The 20,516-nt window shown below is 47.7% G+C and overlaps 1 protein-coding gene across 5 annotated transcripts in view; it reads right to left on the reverse strand.

Annotated features, from left to right (window-relative positions):
* LOC102900083 (solute carrier family 23 member 1-like) overlaps positions 1-20,516 on the reverse strand; it is a 56,967-nt gene that overhangs the window by 8,058 nt on the left and 28,393 nt on the right. For 4 of the 5 annotated variants that reach the window (XM_019825862.3, XM_019825860.3, XM_011280601.4 and 1 more), the window contains exons 4-12: positions 18,200-18,359; positions 11,410-11,591; positions 10,155-10,275; positions 8,905-9,061; positions 7,358-7,611; positions 2,775-2,939; positions 2,256-2,364; positions 2,065-2,160; positions 543-713 (exon numbers count right to left, since the gene is read on the reverse strand). In XM_019825862.3, the coding sequence (XP_019681421.2) occupies positions 543-713; positions 2,065-2,160; positions 2,256-2,364; positions 2,775-2,939; positions 7,358-7,611; positions 8,905-9,061; positions 10,155-10,275; positions 11,410-11,591; positions 18,200-18,359 (1,415 nt within the window). The remainder of the gene's footprint in view (positions 1-542; positions 714-2,064; positions 2,161-2,255; positions 2,365-2,774; positions 2,940-7,357; positions 7,612-8,904; positions 9,062-10,154; positions 10,276-11,409; positions 11,592-18,199; positions 18,360-20,516) is intronic. The other variant, XM_023250589.2, reaches the window with a different exon arrangement.

Here is a 20,516-nt window from a genome sequence, read left to right on the forward strand (position 1 = left end):
CTGGAGCACCAGGAGCTCAGAGAAGGTGCTGGAGGAACAGAGGGTCGTCCTCCCCTCTCTTGAGGAGCCGGCCGAAGGCCGGGTGCACGGAGGGGGAGGGCTGGAGGGGCTGGGGCATCCTGCCTCTTTGAGGAGGAAGAGAACTGTCCCTGTCACCTTTCAGCAAACAGCCCCAACTCTGCCCCCTGCCCCACCCCAGGCCTTTTCCTCCCCCCAAGTCAGTATGTTGCCAAGCGCATATGCCCTAAGAGAGTTTCTGTGTGGATGCTGGATTACACTGGAGACTGGTTTTCACTATGGTGACTGACTGTGTCAAAGCCCACGCTTCACAGTCTTAATCTAATACTTATCTGGCTGCCACAGCGTGCGGGGTGCCCACCCATCCTTGCGTGGGGAGACGAGCACCCGAGGTGGGGGGCGAGGAGCACCCTGGGGCAGGCGTGAGGACAGCTCTTCTCATATCTTGGTTTCTATGGTGCCTTCCGAGAACTCTCCCGAGGAATTCTGGGAGAGGCAGGTGAGCAGGCTCACTCCCTGCTCACCTTTCCCAGCTTCCCCCGTGGGCCAGAAGGGGAGACGCTGGGCGCAGGAGGACGTGCAGGACGTGGAGCCAATCCCACAGGGGAGGCAGTACACCTCCAAGGCCCTCGCAGTCTCCTCAGACTCCTCCTGGATTTGATTCCACACCAGGAGGCCTCTCTCCTCCAGGCTTCCTAGTGGGAAGACGGCAAGCAGTCAGGACTGGGCACTGACCTCACGGCCCTTGGGCTAGGGGAGCCTCTGGTGCCCCTGCAGGCACCCGGGAGGTCTCCCCTGCCAGCCCGCCAGCTGCCGACAGCGACAGCATCGTCTCCTCCTCCTCCTCCTCCTCCTCCTCCTCCTCCTCCTCCGCTGCTTGTCTGGAGCATTCCAGGAGCTCCCACTGCGGCTGATGTTCAGCAGAGCTCCAGGGTACAATCCTAACTGCGCCCTACCCTTTCCTCACCTTCAGGGGGTGGGCCTCTCCACCACTGTTTCTAGAATGCAGGCGCACTTTACACTTGGTAGAGAGAACAAATGTGGAAAACAGAGTGCCGTAGATAGCCTAGAGGTCCTCTCAAGGGGCCATGGGAGGTTCGAGAAGGGAGCACTGAAAGCCACCCCTGATGGCCGCTCTGCACTGCTCACGGCGACATCCTCAGCTCCCAGAGACTCGGTTTGCTCATCACCACACTGGTTCCCCCTCTATTCTCATTGTCTGTTCCCTTGTCTCTCTCCCCTGTTAGCCTGTGGGTTTCTGGAAGGTGGGGGGCCTGTCTCTCTGCTCTTTGTATTCTCAGTCCAGAGCATCTGAACACAGCAAGTGTTCCGTGAGTTTTCATTGAAAATGTGAGTGAATGAATGAATGCATGAATACATGTGTTCTCTCCCTCACCAACTGGACTTTGGACTGTAAGACAGCTGGGGCTGTGTCCTTTTCTTCTTGCATCTGGGGGTATTTCTCACCTTACAGCTCTGTTACAGCGAAATTGTCTCCCTCCCCCACCCCCCAAAAAAATCATATGTTGAAGCCCTAACCCCCCTACCTCGGAATGTGACTGTATTTGGAGATAGGACGTTTAAAAGGGTGATCAGTTAAAGACAAGGTCTTTAGGGTGGGCCCTAATCTAATCTGACTGGTGTCATAACATGAAGAGAATAAGACACACAGAGAGACAGCAGGGAGGCACCCACATGGAGGAAAGGGCATGTGAGGTCGCAGCAAGAAGGCTGCCATCTGCAAGCCAAGGAGAGAGCCCTCCGGAAAAACCAACTCTGCCACCTCCTGGATTTCAATCTTCTAGCCTCCAGACTGTGAGAACACACAATTGTTGTTTAAGCCAGTCTGTGGCATTTTGTTACAGCCGTCCTAGAAAGCTAATACCATCCTGTACATCCACCCCCCCCCCCGCCAGACCCAGGGCCTGCTCAACATACGCTGTGGTCAGCCTGACATGGTAATTGGGCTCAGCGAAGCAATGTGGGTGGTCCAAATGCTGACCGCCTACCCAAACCGCTAGCTTACAGAGTGAAGGTGAGTCCTACCGGGGATGGTGTTGTCCAGGAGAAAGCCCAGGAATCCACCGACAAACATGCCCGTGGTCAGCAGGACCTGGATGACCTGGTCCAGTTGGAGAATCCCTAGAATGGAGACAAAAGCAACCAGGATTCCCAGGGGCTGAGGGCCCCCTGCCTCTGCCCCTGGAGAGGTCATAGTCTAGGAGACAGAGAATCACCTGTCTGGAGCTTCTCAGAGTTCTGGTTCACCCAGTTGGGAATGGCGAGACCACAGTAGATGGAGAAGCCAAAGATAAAGAGGTTCCTGGATGAGTTCATGTCCACGTACTGTAGGAGAGAAGCCCCCAGGGCAGCCCAGAGCCATCAGCACCCATACTGCACAGCGATCTCTCTCTCCTCCAAATGCCCCCTCCCCTCCCACTGCCACCGGAGATGGGGGAGGGAGGCTGGACTCAGGGTATCACACGCAGCCGGCAAGCCAGGCTGGGGTTCCACTTGACCCTGGGAGCTCAGTGGTCGGGACCACCCGAGTCGAAATGCTGCAGTTTCTGTTTTCCAGAAGTCTGGGTGCATCCGGCTATTTCTTTCTTCCGTTCAGAACCCACTGTGGTCTCTGGGAACCAAGGATTCCTTCTCCTCCTCCCCTGCCCAGCCCTGTTCTCTTCATCCCAATTCTCACGGGCTCCTTTCAAGAGATGCACTGGCCGCACTTCAAAGGGTGCCTCGCCTCGCCTCACCTGCAGATTGGAAATCCCCACGGCAGTGATGACACCAAACATCACCAGGAACATGCCTCCAATCACAGGGGTTGGAATGGTGGCAAAGGCAGCCCCGATCTTCCCAAATACGCCCATCAGGAGAAGCACGCAGCCGGCAGCGACCATCACCGTCCTGCTCCCCACCTGCTCAGGGAGACGTGGGACAAGACACTCAGCTCCAGCCAGGCCTCGGCCTTGCTCCAGGGGCACCACACATCACAATCCGGCGGACTTGAAAGAGCAGCCGCATGAGCCCAGATGGCCCCCCTCTGCTCCCACATGGGGGCTGGGAAAGGATGAGGGTGTGACCTTGGGTCTCGGCCTCTGCCCTCATCTCTTCGCGCACTGCTCTATCCCCATCTTAAAGTCCTGACTCAAATGCTCCTCTAAGAAGGCTTTCCAGTGAGGCCGAAGGTCTCTCTTGGGAGGCAGCTGACCCAATGCTTAGGAATGGGCGTTTGAGAGCCAACGCCAGCTCTGCCCCTAACTGCCTGTATGACTTCGGGCACATGACTTAACCTCTCCAAATATCAGCTTCCAAAACTGCCAAAGGGAGTTAATTAATAATACTTACTTCACAGGGAGGGAGCCAAAACACAAGAGATTCTTAAAAACTGAGAACAAACTGAGGATTGATGGGGGGTGGGAGGGAGGGGAGGGTGGGTGATGGGTATTGAGGGGGGCACCTGTTGGGATGAGCACTGGGTGTTGTATGGAAACCATTTTGACAATAAATTTCATATTTAAAAAATAAAAATAAGAGAATACTTACTTCACAAACTCATTTTACAAGGCTAGCATTACTTTGATACCAAAGCCAGACAATAAAAGAAACTGCAGATCCATGTCCCTGATGAATACTGAGGTTAAAAGTCTCAAAAAATATTAGGAAACCAAATTCAACATCACCTTAAAAAGATCATACACCATGACCAAGTAGGATTTATCCCTGGGATGCAAGGATGTTTTAACATATACAAATGATAAATGTGATATGCCACATAAATAAAATGAAAGATAAAAACCATACAATCATCTCAAAAGATGCTGAAAAAGCATGAGACAAAATACAACATATTTTCATGATGAAAAATCTCAACCTATTGGGTGTAGAAGGAACACACCTCAACACAATGAAGGCATGAATATATGACAGTAGAGGTGATATGATCTTATATACAGAAAATGCTGAAGAGTCAACCAAGAAACTGTTAGACCCAATCAACGAATCAGTAGTCACAGAATACAAAAATCAACATATAGAAATCAGTTGTATTCCTCTACAAACAACAAAATATAGGAAAAATAAATAAAGAAAACAATCCATTCATAATAACATCAAAAACAATAAACTACTTAAGAATGAATTTAACCAAGGAGGTGAAAGATCTGTACACTAAAAACTAAAAGACACTGATGAAAGAAATTGAAGAAGACACAAACAAATGGGAAGATACCCTGTGTTCATGGGTAAGAAGAATTAATGTTAAAATGTCCATACTATCCATGGGGCACCTGGGTGGTTCAGTCAGTTAAGCGTCTGACTTCGGCTCAGGTCATGATCTCATGGCTCGTGAGTTTGAGCCCTGCGTTGGGCTCTGTGCTGCCAGCTCGGAGCCTGGAGCCTGCTTTGGATTCTGTGTCTCCCTCTCTCTCTGCCCCTCCCCTGCTCATGCTCTGTCTCTCTCTCTCTCTCTCTCACAAATAAATAAACATCCAGAAAAAAATTTTTAAGAAAAGACCATACTATCCAAAGCCATCTGTATAGTCAATGCAATCTCTAACAAAATCCCAATGGCATTTTTAACAGAAATAGGAAAAAAAATCCCAAAATGCATATGTAAATACAAAAGACCCCAAATAGCCAAAGGAATCCCGAGAAAGAAGAATAAACTGGTGGAATCACACTTCCTGATTTCAAATAACACTACAAAGCTATAGTAATTTAAACAGTATGGTGCTGGCATAAAATCAGGCACATAGACCAATAGAACAGAACTGAGAACCCACAAAAAAACCCCACGCAAACATGGTCAACTAATATTTGACAAGGAAGCCAAGAATATTCAATGGGGTAAAGGACAGTCTTGTCAATAAAAGAGGGCTGGGAAATCCAGAGAGCCACATACAAGGAATAAAACTGGACCCCTACGTTTCATCATTCAAAAAACTAAATGCAAAATGGATTAAACACTTATACGTAAGACCTGAAACCATGAATCTCCTAGAAGAAAACATAGGGAAAATCCCTTTGGAATTGATTTTTACAATTTTTTTTGGATATGACACCAAAAGTGTAAGCAACAAAAGCACAAATCAACAAATGGGACTAAACAAAACAAAAAGGCAACCTACAGAATGGAATAAAATATTTGCAATCCGTATATCCGATAAGGAGTTAATACCCAAAATATATAAGAACCTATACAACTCAATAACAACAACAGTAACAACTTAAAAATGGGCAGAGGAACTGAATAGACATTTCTCCCAAGAAGACATACAAATGGCCAACAGGTACATGAAAAGATGTTCAACATCACTAATCACCAGGGAAATTCAATCAAAACCACAATGAGAGATCACCTCAGGTCTATTAGATTCAGTTATCATTACAAAGGTAAGAAATAACAGGTCTTGGTGGAGGCGTGCAGAAAAGGGATCCTTTGTGTACCGTTATGTACTGTTTATTGGAACATAAACTGGCACAGCCACTATGGAAAACAGTATGGCTTTTCCTCAAAAAATTAAAAATAGGATTACCATATGATCCAGCAATTCCTCTTGTGAGGATTTATGCACAGAAGCCAAAACACTAACTGGAAAAGATATCTGCAACTGTGTTCACTGCAGCATGATTTACCGCAGCCGAGATAGGGAAACAACCTAAACGTCTACTGATGGATGAATGGATAAAGAAAATGTGGTATACATACACAATGGCATATTACTCAGCCATAACAAATGAAATCTTTCCATTCTCAACAACATGGATAGACTTTGAAGGCTATGCTAAGTGAACCATGCTAAGTGAACTATGTCAGAGAAAGACAAGTATCGTATGGTATCATTCACATGCGGAATCTAAAAAAAGCTAAATTCGCGGAAACAGAGAGGAGAGTGCTGGTTACCGGGGTGGAAAAAACGGGGAGAAAATGGGAAGATGTTTGTCAAACAGTATAAACTTCCAGTTGGAAGATGCATAAGTTCTGGGGATCTAAGTACAACATTGTGACTACAGTTAACAGCACTGTATTATATGTATACTTGAAAGTTGCTAAGAGAGTAGATCTTAAATGGTCACACTGTTAAAACAAAAAAAAAGAAATGGTCATTATATAACCTGATGGGAGGGTTAGCTAATGGTGGCCATCATGTTGCAATATGTTAGTGTATTTTCTTTTTTTTTTTTAATTTTTTTTCTAACGTTTATTTATTTTTGAGACAGAGCATGAACAGGGGAGGAGCAGAGAGAGAGGGAGACACAGAATCCGAAACAGGCTCCAGGCTCTGAGCTGTCAGCACAGAGCCCAACGTGGGGCTCGAACTCACGGACCGTGCGATCATGACCTGAGCCGAAGTCGGACGCTTAACCGACCAAGCCACCCAGGCGCCCCTGTTAGTGTATTTTCAAATAAATACACGGTACAGCTTAAACTTACACAACGTTACATGTCAAGTATGTCTCAGTAAAGCTGCGGTGGGGGGAGGTGGGAAGACAAATCTGGAGCACGGTGAGACACAGAGAGGCACCTGGGAGACGAGATGAAGAACACGCAAGGGTTCCTCCATGAAGGTCAAGGGCCACGGGGAGGAGTTAGAATACAATCCAAAAACAAGGCATAAACAAAATGTGGTGTGTGTGTGTGTGTGTATTATACATGGGATGGAATATTATTGGGCTGTCTGTGGACAGTCCTGGAGATAAGCCAGTCGCAAAAAGACAAATACTGCACGATTCCACTCCTGTGATGTAACTAGTCAAATTCACAGAGACAGAAAGTAGAATGGTGGTTGACAGGTGCTAGGGAGAGAGGAGGATAAGGCCTCGTTTAATTGATACAGATTTCAGGTTTTGTGTTATGTGCGTTTAACCACAATGAAAAGTACTTTTTAAAGTATTTTTAAAAAGATACTCTAGTGTCGACTACTGAAGTCCATTAATGCCACGATAAGTAGCAGATTCTGCCTTTGTTTCTTTTTCTTTCCAGCCTAAGAGCTTACTTATTGAACTGTCTTCATTACAGGACGTGTGGCAAGAATTTAACCACATCAAAATACATTTCTTTTTTTTTTCCATTTTGTTTATGCTCCTAAAAAGGAACAACAAACAAAGGCTGGAATCAAAGCTAAAGGGAACACAGCCCCTGCCAGGGTTTTTATTTGGGCTCGCTGAGACCCGTGTTGGACTTCTGAACTCCAGATCAGTAAAAGAAGGAATCTGAGTCGTTTGAAACTGCGAAGTTGTGATAATTTGTTCCAGCAACGACAAGAGACTGAAGCACTGAGGACAGATTCAGGGGCACCCAGCCCACCCCATCAGTCACCGTCAGCAGACTTACCCTGGTGATACCCAGCGCCCCGACATTCTCGCTGTAGGACGTGGTCCCGTTCCCGGTCCCCCAGGCCCCTGCCAGCAGACAGCCAAGACCCTCGATGCCGATGCCTCGGTTGACCGCGTGCCTCGGAGGGGGTGGGGCCCCCACCAGCCGCGCGCAGGCGTAGTAATCGCCTACCGACTCCACCATGGAGGAGATAACCCCGGCAATGATCCCAAAGACCCCAGCCAGGCTGATGGTGGGGAGGCCCCACTGTCCTGAAAGAGCAGCACAGAGGGAATGTTAATCCAGAAGGCGGCGGGTTGCTGAACCCCAAATAACTTCTTTGCCGGGGGCGTCTTTGGAAAGCTTAAAAAAATTCTTTTAACCTTTCTTTACTTTTTGAGAGACAGAGAGAGACAGAACGTGAGCAGGGGAGGAGCAGAGAGAGAGAGAGGGAGACGCACAATCCGAAGCAGGCTCCACGCTCCGAGCTGTCAGTGCAGAGCCTGATGCAGGGCTTGAACCCATGAACCGCGAGATCATGACCTCACCCGAAGTTGGACGCCTAACCGACTGAGCCACCCAGGCGCCCCTGCGAGGCTTTCAAGACCAGGAAGTATGTCTTCCAACCCCACGACTGTCCAGAGGCTTTGGCCTGGACTCCTGCCCTCCCACTCCGTCCTGAGGGTAAGTCAGACACGCAGACCTGGAGGTCACTGTGCAAAAGAGCAAGCGACAGGGCTTCTTCCCAGGGCACATCTTGAAGCATTTGGAAGCAGAGATTCTCACTCAGGGAGGCTCTGGGTCCACAGTCCGTGGGGCCAGGCCCTCCCTCCCTGGTACCTGGTTATTAATACACCCCGAGCCAAGAAGTGCTAGGAAAGACAACCTGAAGTGGGCTATGGGATGGCCTTGACCTCATCGTCCTGGAAACGTTCTCATTCAGCCCAGGGATCCCTTGGGTAGATGCAACTAATCCAGGAAGAGTCCCAAAGGTCTAGCCAGAAGGGTGAAATGTCTCTGATCTGCCTGCGCTCAGGCTGTGGGTTCTGGGTAACATGGAGGAGGGGTGGAGGGATGTAGACAGTCTTGGAGGAAGGTCCTGGAATGGGAGCCTTTGGTCTATCACCCTCAGAGGAATTTTTTTTAAATATATGAAATTTATTGTCAAATTGGTTTCCATACAACACCCAGTGCTCATCCCAAAAGGTGCCCTCCTCAATACCCATCACCCACCCTCCCCTCCCTCCCACCCCCCATCAACCCTCAGTTTGTTCTCAGTTTTTAACAGTCTCTTATGCTTTGGCTCTCTCCCACTCTAACCTCTCTCTCTCTCTCTCTTTTTTTTTTTCCTTCCACCCTCAGAGGATTTTTAGGACAATCTGAGGGTCTCCTTCTTCTCCTAGGGGTCTGACACAGACTCCCTAGAGCCTGCTCCTCCTTGTCAGATCTTTTGGAAGAGATCCATCCTTTGCCCCTATTCAGCTCTCCATCCAGTGCCCTGGGCCCCACGGACAGTCCTGGAAAACACATGTCCCAGTCAAAAAGGGGCCCTATCTTCTCATTACCTGGGTAAGGGAAGCGAAACCAAGGAGCCCGGCTCAGGACATCGCCTTTGGTGTCGGTGCGGGCCAGGTGCCCGTAGGCCGTGGGGGCCGTGGGGAGGGTATTGGTGACTGTGAGCACGAAGCAGAGAAGCCACGAGATGCAGAGCGCCAGCAGCACCTGCCAGAGGGAGGGGCTTCACTACCCATCCCAGACCCCCTGGCCCCTGCCAACACCTCCCAGAGGTGCTGGGCCAGGGAGGTAGATCAGGGAAGCTCTTTGAAATAAGCAAGTGCTGGGTTACTGGCCCTGGTGGTGACAACTACAATCTGCATCATAATTAGTGCTTTAACGGAATGTAGAAAATAAACTCTGGAAAGACCTTGTATCAAACAGAGGCAGAAATGTCTAGCAAAACAGGCACAGCCTGGGGCAGAAGGATTACCATCTGTCTTCCTTTCCACTGCCTGCTGGTCACATGACCTTGGATCAAACTCCCTGAGCCTCAGTTTCCTCGTCTGTGCGATGGCATTACAATCACTGCTCTGCAGGGCCTGAAGCAAGATTTCTTAAAGCAGGGTCTTCAGATATACTGATATTTCATCCCTGGTGGCAGAACCCCAGAAATGTGTATTTTGAGCGATGTCCCCAACTGATTCTTGCACAGTGAACTGTTGAACCACTGACCTGCAGGGTGGTGAAAGATGGACGAGACGTGGAAGTACCTTTGTACAATTTGAGACGTAGCTCACGGTGCAATTAAACCAGAAAACATACCGTGTGGTTGGTAGCTAACCAGAGCTACCAGAGCTAACCCCGGTGCAAATCCAACAGCGGGGTGTCTGAAGAGGGGGCACCAGCATCGCCGTGAGGGATCTGGCTTGCCCACGGGCCGCTGAGGAGGAACGTGATCTGAGCGACAGAGTTCTTAGTTTTGTGGAGTCGGGCGTGAACCTTGCTGGGAGCACAGCCCCAGGAACGTGAGAAGGCTGTCCCGCACTGGTGCCCAAAGCAGTGGCCTGGGGCAGGGTTCTCTGCTCCTGGGGGAGCAGCTTTGCGGAATGAGGGGACCACATCGCACCAGCAGCCAGGGAGCACTCCCACGGACGGTCGGCGGGCCTCCTTCTACAGAGGATGAATGCAGGTCGGGGGGGAGGAGCCACCACACGAGGAGGAGCATTTGCTTTGGGGACCTTCTGGGAGTGTGAGGGGATGCCCCCCACGCTCCGGGTGGGTCCACTAAGAACAGAAGAGGGTGGGGAGTGCTTCTTACCGGGAAGACCTGAAACAGGTAGAACTTAGACACGCGGCACTTCTTCTGTCCTCTGTAAATGGGCATGGGCACAGCGACATTTTTCAGGTACTGAGAAAACAGCACGATGAGGAAGATGGTCCTGAAACAGAAACATGCCATGCCCAGCCCGGCAAGCTGGGGCTTATCCTCAGCAAGCGTCCAGGAGGCTGAGCCACCGCTGTCTCGGGGACAGGGAGGCAGTGGCCGCACCGGGAGGGTCCCCATCGAGGCCCCTCTTGGCAGCGCGGGCAGCGTCCTGCCATCTCTGAAAAGGTGGGCTGTTGCCTTTCAGAGCCGCCGGTGGCTGGAGAGGGAGAGCGGGGAGGGGGGCTGTTATCCCCTGGGGGTGGGCAGCTGGATGGGTTGGAGCCGGTGAGGTGAGAGTCCAAGACTGTCCTCTCTCCTGGGTCATTCTGCAAGTCCTTGTGGTCAGACTGCAGTGGCGGTGTGTCCGGTGCTGTCCCCAAGTCCCTTCGAAGCTCTGTTGAAACGCTTAAGGCCTCTTTTTCCATAAAGCCTTCCTGACCCTCCCAGTTGGCTTCCACCACCCCCTCCCCTGAACGTGCTTGGCATTCTGCGGTTCTCGTCACTGTCTCCCGGTGTCACAGCTCCGTGGGTCCAAGGCTCATCTCTCTCCTACGCCGTAAGCTTACTGAGAGCTGGAGCCACGTCTTTGCACCCTTCTCTTTGCACGGACATTTGCAATAAAACCCAGCAGGCAGAGGACCAGCAGTATCGATTTTTTTTTTGTGAACACTAAGTATTCTTCTACGCTGCCTGTGATTACTTCATTGTTTTGAGTACTAAAAATGCAACAAATAGTATTAATAAGGGGCGCCTGGGTGGCTCAGTCGGTTGGGCGTCCGACTTCGGCTCAGGTCACGATCTCGCGGTCCATGGGTTCGAGCCCTGCATCGGGCTCTGGGCTGATGGCTCAGAGCCTGGAGCCTGCTTCCAATTCTGTGTCTCCCTCTCTCTCTGCCCCTCCCCCGTTCATGCTCTGTGCCTCTCTGTCTCAAAAATAAATAAACGTTAAAAAAAATTTTTTTAAATTAAAAAAAAATAGTATTAATAATAAATTGTGGCAGTTTCGCTGCTTTTTAAGGTATCAGAGTATTCATGAAAATATCCGTAAACCACAGGAGTTTGCCAATATCCAGAACACATTCTTCTTGCTGGGTAATCTTCCACCAGAAAGAACTTAGGTGCCACTCCGTTCCCAGAGAGTACTTACATGGCGGCAATGCCCCAGTGGATCCCAGCATTGTTGCCCGCAGAATCAAAGAGAGGCAAGGCCACCAGGGAGATGGTCGGAGCAATGGTCAAGGGGCCAATGTAGCGCATGAGAAACCCAATGAGGCCTGAGAATCCCACCAGCATCTGGACGCAGGAAGCGACCATGATAGCGCCCTGCAACTGAGGAGGGAAAGTATAGTTCATGTGCCTTGAAACTTGCAGAGGCCAGGGGCCACCGTGGCAGACCCAGCTGTGGCAGCCCCCTTCCCAACCCGGTCCCCCTGGGTGGCGCACACAGAGGCAGTGCAGCGACAAGGCTGAACCCCAGAGGAACTGAGGCAAGGAGAACCCTGATCTCGCTCCTCTCTCCACTTCGGGATTTCCCACCACACCTTGGGCATCTTTACTTAATTTGAAAGTTTTCAGGAAATAGCCTTCAAAAGTCCTTCTCGGTCATAGTGATGATGCTGATGTCTGGGAATCCTAACATCACCCAGTAGTGTGTTGAACATCTTGTTGCTTTATTTTTCTGTTTTCCCACTATCTGTTGCAAGCCTTGGCAATTTTTTTTTTTTCGGTAAAGGACCAGATAGTGAATATTTTAGGCTTGATCAGCCATATGGGCTCTGTCGAAACTTCTCCAGACAAGATGTGAACAAATGAGGCTAGCTGTGTTCCAATACGATTTCATGGGTAGATACTGAAATTAGAATTTCATATAATTTGGACACATCATGAAGTAGTATTCTTCTTTTTCAACCATTTAAAATACAAAACCATTCTCAGCTTGTGAGCTATATAAAAACAAGCAGCAGTCCAGATTTGGTTCATGGCCTGAAGTTTGCCAACCCCTACTTTGTAGGACTGATTGAATTTACTTTACTTCTCCTTTTTTACTCTTCCAGTTTGGATGTTCCACATTCCATTTTGGCCCTGATAACTCTCCCTGTTTTGAAGTCTGCTCTTTCTGAAAGTAATAGAATGACTCCTACTTTCTTTTGACTAGTGTTAGGGTGGTATATTTTTCTCCATCCACTTACTTTCAATCTCTGTGTGCCTTTATATTTACAGTAGGTTTCTTACAGACGATATTTAGTTAGGTCACATTTTTAAAAATGTTTTTATTTATTTTTGAGAGAGAGAGAAAGAGCGTGAGCGGAGAAGGGGCAGAGAGAATCCAAAGCAGGCTCCAGGCTCTGAGCTGTCAGCACAGAGCCTGATGTGGGGCCTGAGCTGTGAGATCATGACCTGAGCTGAAGTCGGACACTCAACTGACGGAGCCACCCAGGCACCCCGTTTTTTAAATGCACTCTGACAATCTCTGTCATTTAATTGGTACATTTAATCCATTGACATTCAAAGTGATTACTGATGTAGTTGGGTGGGTATCTACCCTATTCATTACTGTTTTCTATTTGTTGCCCTTCTTTGTTCCTATTTTTGTCTTCCACTCTGTGTGTGTGTGTGTGTGTGTGTGTGTTTTAGGTTTTGGGTTTTTTTAGTTTATTTTGAGAGAAAGGCAGAGACAGAGACAGAGAGACAGTGAGTGGGAGAGGAGCAGGGGGGGCTGGGGGGACAGAATCCCAAGCAGGCTCCATGCTGTCAGCCCAGAGCCCAACGCGGGGCTCAAACTCACAAACCATGAGATGATGACTTGAGCTGAGATCAAGAGTTGGACGCTTAACCAGCTGAGCCACCCAGGCACCCCTCTTTTTGTGCTTTTAATGGAGCATTTTGTCTGACTCCGTTTTTTCTCCTTTCTTAGCCTATCAGTTATACTTCTTTCTTTCTTTTTTTAAAACTTTTTTGAATGGTCGCCCTCGAGTTTGCAACATACACTTACAACTAATCCAAGTCCGCCTTCAGATAACAAGATGCCAGTTCACGAGCAGGGTGAGCACATTAATAAAGTAATCTTAATCCGTCCTTATCATCGCTTGTATCATTGCTGGCACCTATTTTGTTTACATATGGGGACACATCAGGATATAAATAGAAACTACCATGATCCTGGAAGGGGAAGTTTGGATGGGTCTCATGTGTTGAAAACTGAACTTGCCTTCTCTTCCCAGTTATTTTTTACTTTTTCTGCTACCACCATGTTCTTAAAATAGAACCACTGTTCACTTTTACTTCTCCATTATTTATAGCCCAGCAAGTAATGCCCTTCCTATCGCTGGTACATTTGCACCACTTTCCCTGGTGGCTAGTATTGGGATATACAGCTGGTGTGCTGACCATCAGGGTTTTCAATCCTTGAGATGTGCGTGTAAACCTAACTCAGTTAAACATGGAATATCTACCTTAAATTCCCATAGGCTGGCTGGGTAGATTCAACCAATCCATCCTATTCATGAAACGAGGTTGAAACTTACAAGAACTTTCTCCTGTTTACAGCACTGGTGAAAAACATTGGGCCAGCAGATGGAGCTAAACTACCACAGAAAAGGCTCTGTCTTTGGTTTACTGTGTGGGAGCCTTGGAAACCATGTGGGAGAAAATAGTGGAGACTATTGTCTTAGACCAGTCAAAAGGAATCCCTACCCCGGGCCCTGGGCTTTCGAGCAGCTGTTGGCAAACTTCTGTAAAAAGCTAGATGAAAAATAGTTTAGATTTTGGGGGCCATGTGTGGTTTCTCTCACATCCTCTTTTTTAAAACAACCTTTTAAAAATGTAAAAACCATTCTTACTTTGTGAACAGTTAGAAAACCAGACCTCAGGCTGGATTTGGTCCAAGAGCCATAGTTTTCTGATTCCTGCTCTAAGGACTCCATATATCAGAAACACAATAAAGGTAATAAGAAACTATGGGGTCTCTGCCACTTGGGATCCCATGTTCAATGCAGGCACAGCGTGACCCATATCCCTCAACATCTCCCTATTAATACTGTTCAAGCCCCAGGGAAATTATCTTCCAGAACTCTTGCCCAGCATCCTCAAAACACAAGGTCGCTGCTTCTGAATGCGGTAAAGCTTTGTGAGTCGTGCCACTGTAAAGCCAGAGTCAGATACCTCATGAGGACACAGGAAAGATCTGAGCCAGGAGTGCTTAGGTGGGAGAAGGGACAAATGAACTCATCACATCTTTCTTCTTGGAAGGTATAAAGGCAACAGATTCTTGCATAAGCAAGTCCAGTCCTGGGGCGCCTGGGGCGCTCAGTCAGTTGAATGTCTGACTCTTGATTTGGGCTCAGGTCATGATCCCAGGGTCAAAGGATTGAGGCCCACATTGGGCTCTGTACTGAGTGTGGAGCCTGTTTAAGATTCTCTCTCTCACCCCCTGCTTGCTCCCTCTCTCTCTCTCTCTCTCTCTCAAAAAAAGGGGGGGGGGCGGATTCCAGCCTGCAATAGGTCTGAGCGAAAGGGAAATCTTACCCCTGGCATCTAGCAGAGCAGGGTAAGGAAACTCTACTTCTTGTTTTCGCTTAGTTTCAATTTGGACTTAACGAAGCCAAATACAGACTCCCTGGGGGACAGAAGAAGCAAACAAACAAACACCCACAAACCACGTGTGTTCTGTGATTCATTCTGTTGGTGGTATCATAAAACTGGGCTTCGCCGAAGAAGCATAGCCTAATTTGGAGAAGGTGGTACAACACACAGCCTTCTGAGATTCGCCAATCCACCTGGCAAAAATCCAGGGCCCCACTAGCTTGACAAGGGAAATTCTTAGGACTATCTTGGTCTAGAGCTATCTAGAACCATTCTTTAAAGAGTAAAGAACCTTGCTAACTCTGGATTCACTCTGGGATAAAAAGGAAGCACGAAGACTGGATGAGATTATGGAGGTACACATACTTTTGGCCTGTGTATCAGAGCGTAGGTGTGTGCACAAAAGGCTGCTTTTGCAAGGGAAGAAGAACAACTGAAGGTTCTGGCTGGAACTCAACAAGTGATGGCTCAGACTGATCTGCTGTGCCCTTATAAGCACAGTGCTTGCTGAGCTATCAAAAGTGTTGGTGGGAGAGCCCACACTGAATGAGAACAGTCCCTGTTAGAAGCCAGGTGGCCTTAGGTGAGTTTGTGGCCTGAAGCAGCTACTCAACCCCCTCTCCCTTTGACAGACCATCACTAACTAGTCTGCATTGTTTGGAATTAGACCACAAGCAGATGGCACCAAATAATTTTAAGATCGGAGATTCCCGTCACATCCCGAGTGATGCCCCAAAGGCATCAAGTAAGGAAGGACGGATCCACAAAATCCGCTGATTAAAGGAAATAGTTATAGTCAGGTAAAGAGAAGGCACGTATACAGGGAGCGTTCGTAGGATTCATGAGCAAGTGACAGTCCTCTCCCACGGCCCCCATTGGGACAGACACTACCTCACAAGATAACCTGACTCCAGCAACAAAGACTTGGATTTCACTGTGTGAGTCTTTGAATTCGGAAAGCACTAGTTGGGGCCACGCTAAAGGTACTGCTCACCTAACCGAGAAATGGAGGCTAGAAGCATATAACATTTCAACAGAAGGACATTGGTGGGAGAAGTAAAGCAAGTCTAAGTGCAGCCAATGGACCGAGTGACAAGGCTGACTATGCGAACATACGGACCTGGGATTGCCCCTGTACAATTACATGGGGTCTTGGGCTGCGGTCAGTGACTAGCAGTTTGGGCTGGCAAGTGGCTCATACAGGGCTCCTTTTATGGCACACGAGTTTATAGTTAAATCTCAAATGTCGGTGGTTCATGGTGATGCGCCTGAGTCTTAAAAAGAGGAGTGAAGTATGACTTTGAATGTAGTCACTAGGGTCCACAAGATGATACCTTGGGCCACAATCCATGCACATGTGGGCTCGTGAACAACATAATCCCTCTCTCCATCTGAAGTCACTTAGGTTGCCCAGGATGGTCCCCGTTGCCAATAGCAATGGGCGCATGTGCCTTTGGTGGGAGAATATGAGGGTATATGGCCCATGTCTCAGAGCTGGCAGTCTGCCTGTGCTGGACATTTCACAGAGTATGGGAGGTTTTAATATTTTTAAAAACTGGCATTGACAGTGTCTCTGGTTTGACCTTTGCCTATTTTGCAACTGAAGCCGTGGACCAGACTACTATAAAAAGACGGGCAACCCAAGTCGCCCACCAACATGAATGTCAACATATATGTGAAAAAGCTCAAGGACTTCCTGGCCTCCGTAACCATAGGAGTCAATTCCTATAATAAATCTCCTCTTACGTGTATCTCTATGTATCCCGCTGGTTCTGTTTCTTTGGTCATCCCTGACTGGCACACATATCTTATGACAGCAATCCCACTCCTAGCTGTATATTCAATGGAGATATGAATATACATTCACCTAAAAACAAGGACACAAACATTTATAGCAATACTATCTATAACTGGAATGCCATCTATAACTATCAATAACTGGAAACTACCCATAAACACAGTCTGGGTAACAGCAGAATAGATAAATAAATTGCTGTAGAGTTATATAATGGAACACTACTCAGTAAAGACAGTGAAGAATCTACCCAAACATATAACGATACGGAAGACTCTTGTAAAAATAATGTTGAGGGGGCACATGGGTGGCTCAGTCAGTTAAGCATCTGACTTGGGCTCAGCTCACGATCTCACAGTTCATGGGTTGGAGCCCCGTGTCATGCTCTGTGCCGACAGCTCGGACCCTGGAGCCTTCTTCGGATTCTGTGTCTCCCTCTCTCTGCCCCTCCCCTGCTTGCACTGTCTCTGTTTCACTCAAAAACAAATAAACATTAAAAAAATTTGTTTAATTATGCAATTGAGACATGGACTTTAGGTAAATCATCTATTTAGAAGTAAGTACTGATAGAGAGCTTTATCTTGACTTTCTGTAAATTTGGATATAAATAGTTTGAGCACTACAAATCAACTTGAAACAATTAAATGTGTATGTTTCCTTGAAAAAAAAATAAATAATAAAAAAAATTTTTAATAAAAAAAATAATGTTGAAGGAAGAAGACAGACACAAACTAATATGTACTGTGTAGTTCCGTATATAACGTTCAAAACCAGGGGGAACTAATCTATGGTATTGGAAATCAGGTCAGTGATTATCCCTGAAGGAGGAACAATGGGGCCTCTGGGATGTTGGTAATGTTCTGTTGCCTGATCCAGGTGCTGGTTACACGAGCAAGTTCAACTTTTGGAAATTTATTGTGTTCTTTTCTATCTGTATTAAACTTAAGTTAAAAGTTCATTTACAAGGGTAGTGGTGCCTGGGTGACTCAGTCGGTTGAGCATCCGACTTCAGCTCAGGTCATGATCTCACAGTCCGTGAGTTCGAGCCCCGCGTCAGGCTCTGTGCTGACAGCTCGGAGCCTGGAGCCTGCTTCGGATTCTGTGTCTCCCTTTCTCTCTGCCCCTTCCCACTCATGCTCTGTCTCTCTCTGTCTCTCAAAAATGAATAAACATTAAAAAAAATTTTTAAAAAAACAAAAAAGAATAGAGGGGCGTCTGTTTGGCTTTGTCAATTAAGCATCCAACTTTGGCTCAGGTCATGATCTCATAGTTCATGGGCTCGAGCCCCATGTCGGGCTCTGTGCTGACAGCTCGGAGCCTGGAGCCTGCTTTAGATTCTGTGTCTCCCTCTCTCTCCCTGCCCCTCCCTGCTCATACTCTCTCTCTTTCTCTCTCTCAAAAATAAAAAATAAACATTAAAAAACATTTTTTTAAAAAGTCCATTAACAAAGGTACAAGTTCTGACTTTGGAAGGAGGGGAGAAAAAATTGAACTAGAGCAATATTATCAAACACATGGTAGTAGTATACATTTCCCCTTCCACCCCCCCTTAGCCCCTTACCTCTCGGATTCTCTTCTGCCATTCTTCAGTGAATTCAGGAGAGCTGGTGTTCACCAGGCTGGCATTGAGTGTCCACGGTGGGCACTTCCAAGTGGGGAGGGAGAGCATGGCCAGAGAGGGTGCCACAAAAGCAAATGTCCCTCCCTGGAGAATGGGCAGCCTGGAGGAGGGGGAAAAGGATGCAGTTACTCAAAAGATCCATTAGCACTGGTCTGAAACTGGGCCCAATGGGGGATTTTTTAAACTCCCAAGCCCTAGCTTGATTTAGAGGCGATACATGACCTAGCGGGTAAGCTCCACATCAGACCCATGAACCCCGGCAAACTTTGGACAGGTGGGAGAGGTGAGTATGGGGAAGACAAGCAGACCTAACCCCGGTCTTGGAGATGCAAACTAAGGAGGAGAGTCGGGCACTGGGAAATCATTCGCAGACCAGCACAAAGCTCAGCGGCCATGTGCACTGGGTGCCATTGTCCACCCCGGTCTCAGAGAATCTTCCCCAGAGCCCAGGATAAAAGCACAGCTCCCATGTGGAGTTCTCCCTCCAAGAGATGCACAGCCTAAAATGTGGGTCGCCAGACTCCTTGGTGTCTTCCAAAATGATCGGCAATCCCAGACTTTTCCCTTCAAGCCTCCTTTTCATCATATGGACAGAACAGTTTTCAGGTCAATTATCAGGTGCGTTTTTCCATCCAGGCCCTTCTCACTCCTGCCTGGACTCTCACTCCATCCTCTGTGAGAACTTCTGGAGGTGCCCACCTACCTTTCTTCCCTTTGAGGTAAACACAGCCTGGTAAGTCAACCTCCAACAATCCTCTCTTATCAGATCAGAGGCCGCCAAGGCTAACCTAGTCTGCCCACCCATGACACTAAAATTTGGGGTAGGGTGGAACAGAGGCACCCCAGCATCTTGATTGCATTTGTCACTATGATGCACCCACTTTGTCTTAACAATCCCAGAAGGGTATTTTTGAACTCAGGATTTCATAAAGATATCTTAAAGGCTTATTCTCGAGAATGACTGAGCACATTCTATGTAATGAAAATGTAAAGTTTATGAGAGTTTTGTTGCCCAAGTGGCCTTTGTATTCTGGCTGAATATTAGAGTCAGTGACACTTGGGCATCGCCCTCAGTGGGTGGGCATCACCTTAGCAGGCTCGTCTAGCAGTGCACTCAAGGTGATTCTAATGTGCAGCCGGGGTTGAGGGCAACTGATCTAGATCCATAAATCTAGGCCCACAAAAGGCTCCAAAGTAGAATGGAATACATTGCCCACATAAGGCAGGAATCCACAAGCGGTGTATGGGTATGTGCGAACAAATTTTTTTTTAATTTAAAAACTATGAATCTAAATATCTTGACACAGAAGGGAAGCATGCTCTATTTATCTTTACAAAATCTCCTTGAGGTTTTATTTATTTTATTTATTTTTTTTTTAATTTTTTTTTCAACGTTTTATTTATTTTTGGGACAGAGAGAGACAGAGCATGAACGGGGGAGGGGCAGAGAGAGAGGGAGACACAGAATATGAAACAGGCTCCAGGCTCCGAGCCATCAGCCCAGAGCCTGACGCGGGGCTCGAACTCACGGACCGCGAGATCGTGACCTGGCTGAAGTCGGATGCTTAACCGACTGCGCCACCCAGGCGCCCCTCCTTGAGGTTTTAAAACAAACATATAGGGCTGCCTGGGTGGTGCAGTCGGTTAAGTGTCCGACTTCGGCCCCTGATTTTTGGTTCATGGGTTTGGGCCCCACATCGGGCTCTGTGCTGACAGCTCAGAACCTGGAGCCTCCTTCGGATTCTGTCTCCATCTCTTCCTGCCCCTCCCCTGCTCCCTCTCTCTCTCTCTCTCTCTCTCTCTCTTTCTCTCTCTCTCAAAAATACAGTCCACCACGTCAGCCATTTCCATTGTGCTGGGCTCCATGAGGGCAGGGATTCGTTAGTTTCCACTGCCATTCCTCCAGCACTGAGCCTGGCCCCACAGAGAAAACCTACCAACACTGGGTTTATCGTTGTTTTTTTTAAGTTTAATAGGCGTGTAAGGAAGTCCTAACAAATGTTAATTTGCATCTCATTAAGCTATGAGCGATGTGCACTCATTCATGTGATTTAATGTCTGTTTTCTCCTTGTCTATAAACTGTCTGCCTATTACATAGAATTCGGATGCTGTTAAAATAAATAACAATTCTTATGATCATGAACTTTCTTTTCATTAAAAAAAAAAAAGCTTTCTGTTACTGTATGCAGGAACTCACCCCCATTCAGAAATTATTTAAGAGAGCATTTCAAAATTTTCAAGTAGTTGAGCACATTT

The sequence above is a fragment of the Felis catus genome, chromosome A2 (genome assembly GCF_018350175.1).
Source record: "Felis catus isolate Fca126 chromosome A2, F.catus_Fca126_mat1.0, whole genome shotgun sequence".
Taxonomy (NCBI): Eukaryota; Metazoa; Chordata; class Mammalia; order Carnivora; family Felidae; genus Felis; species Felis catus.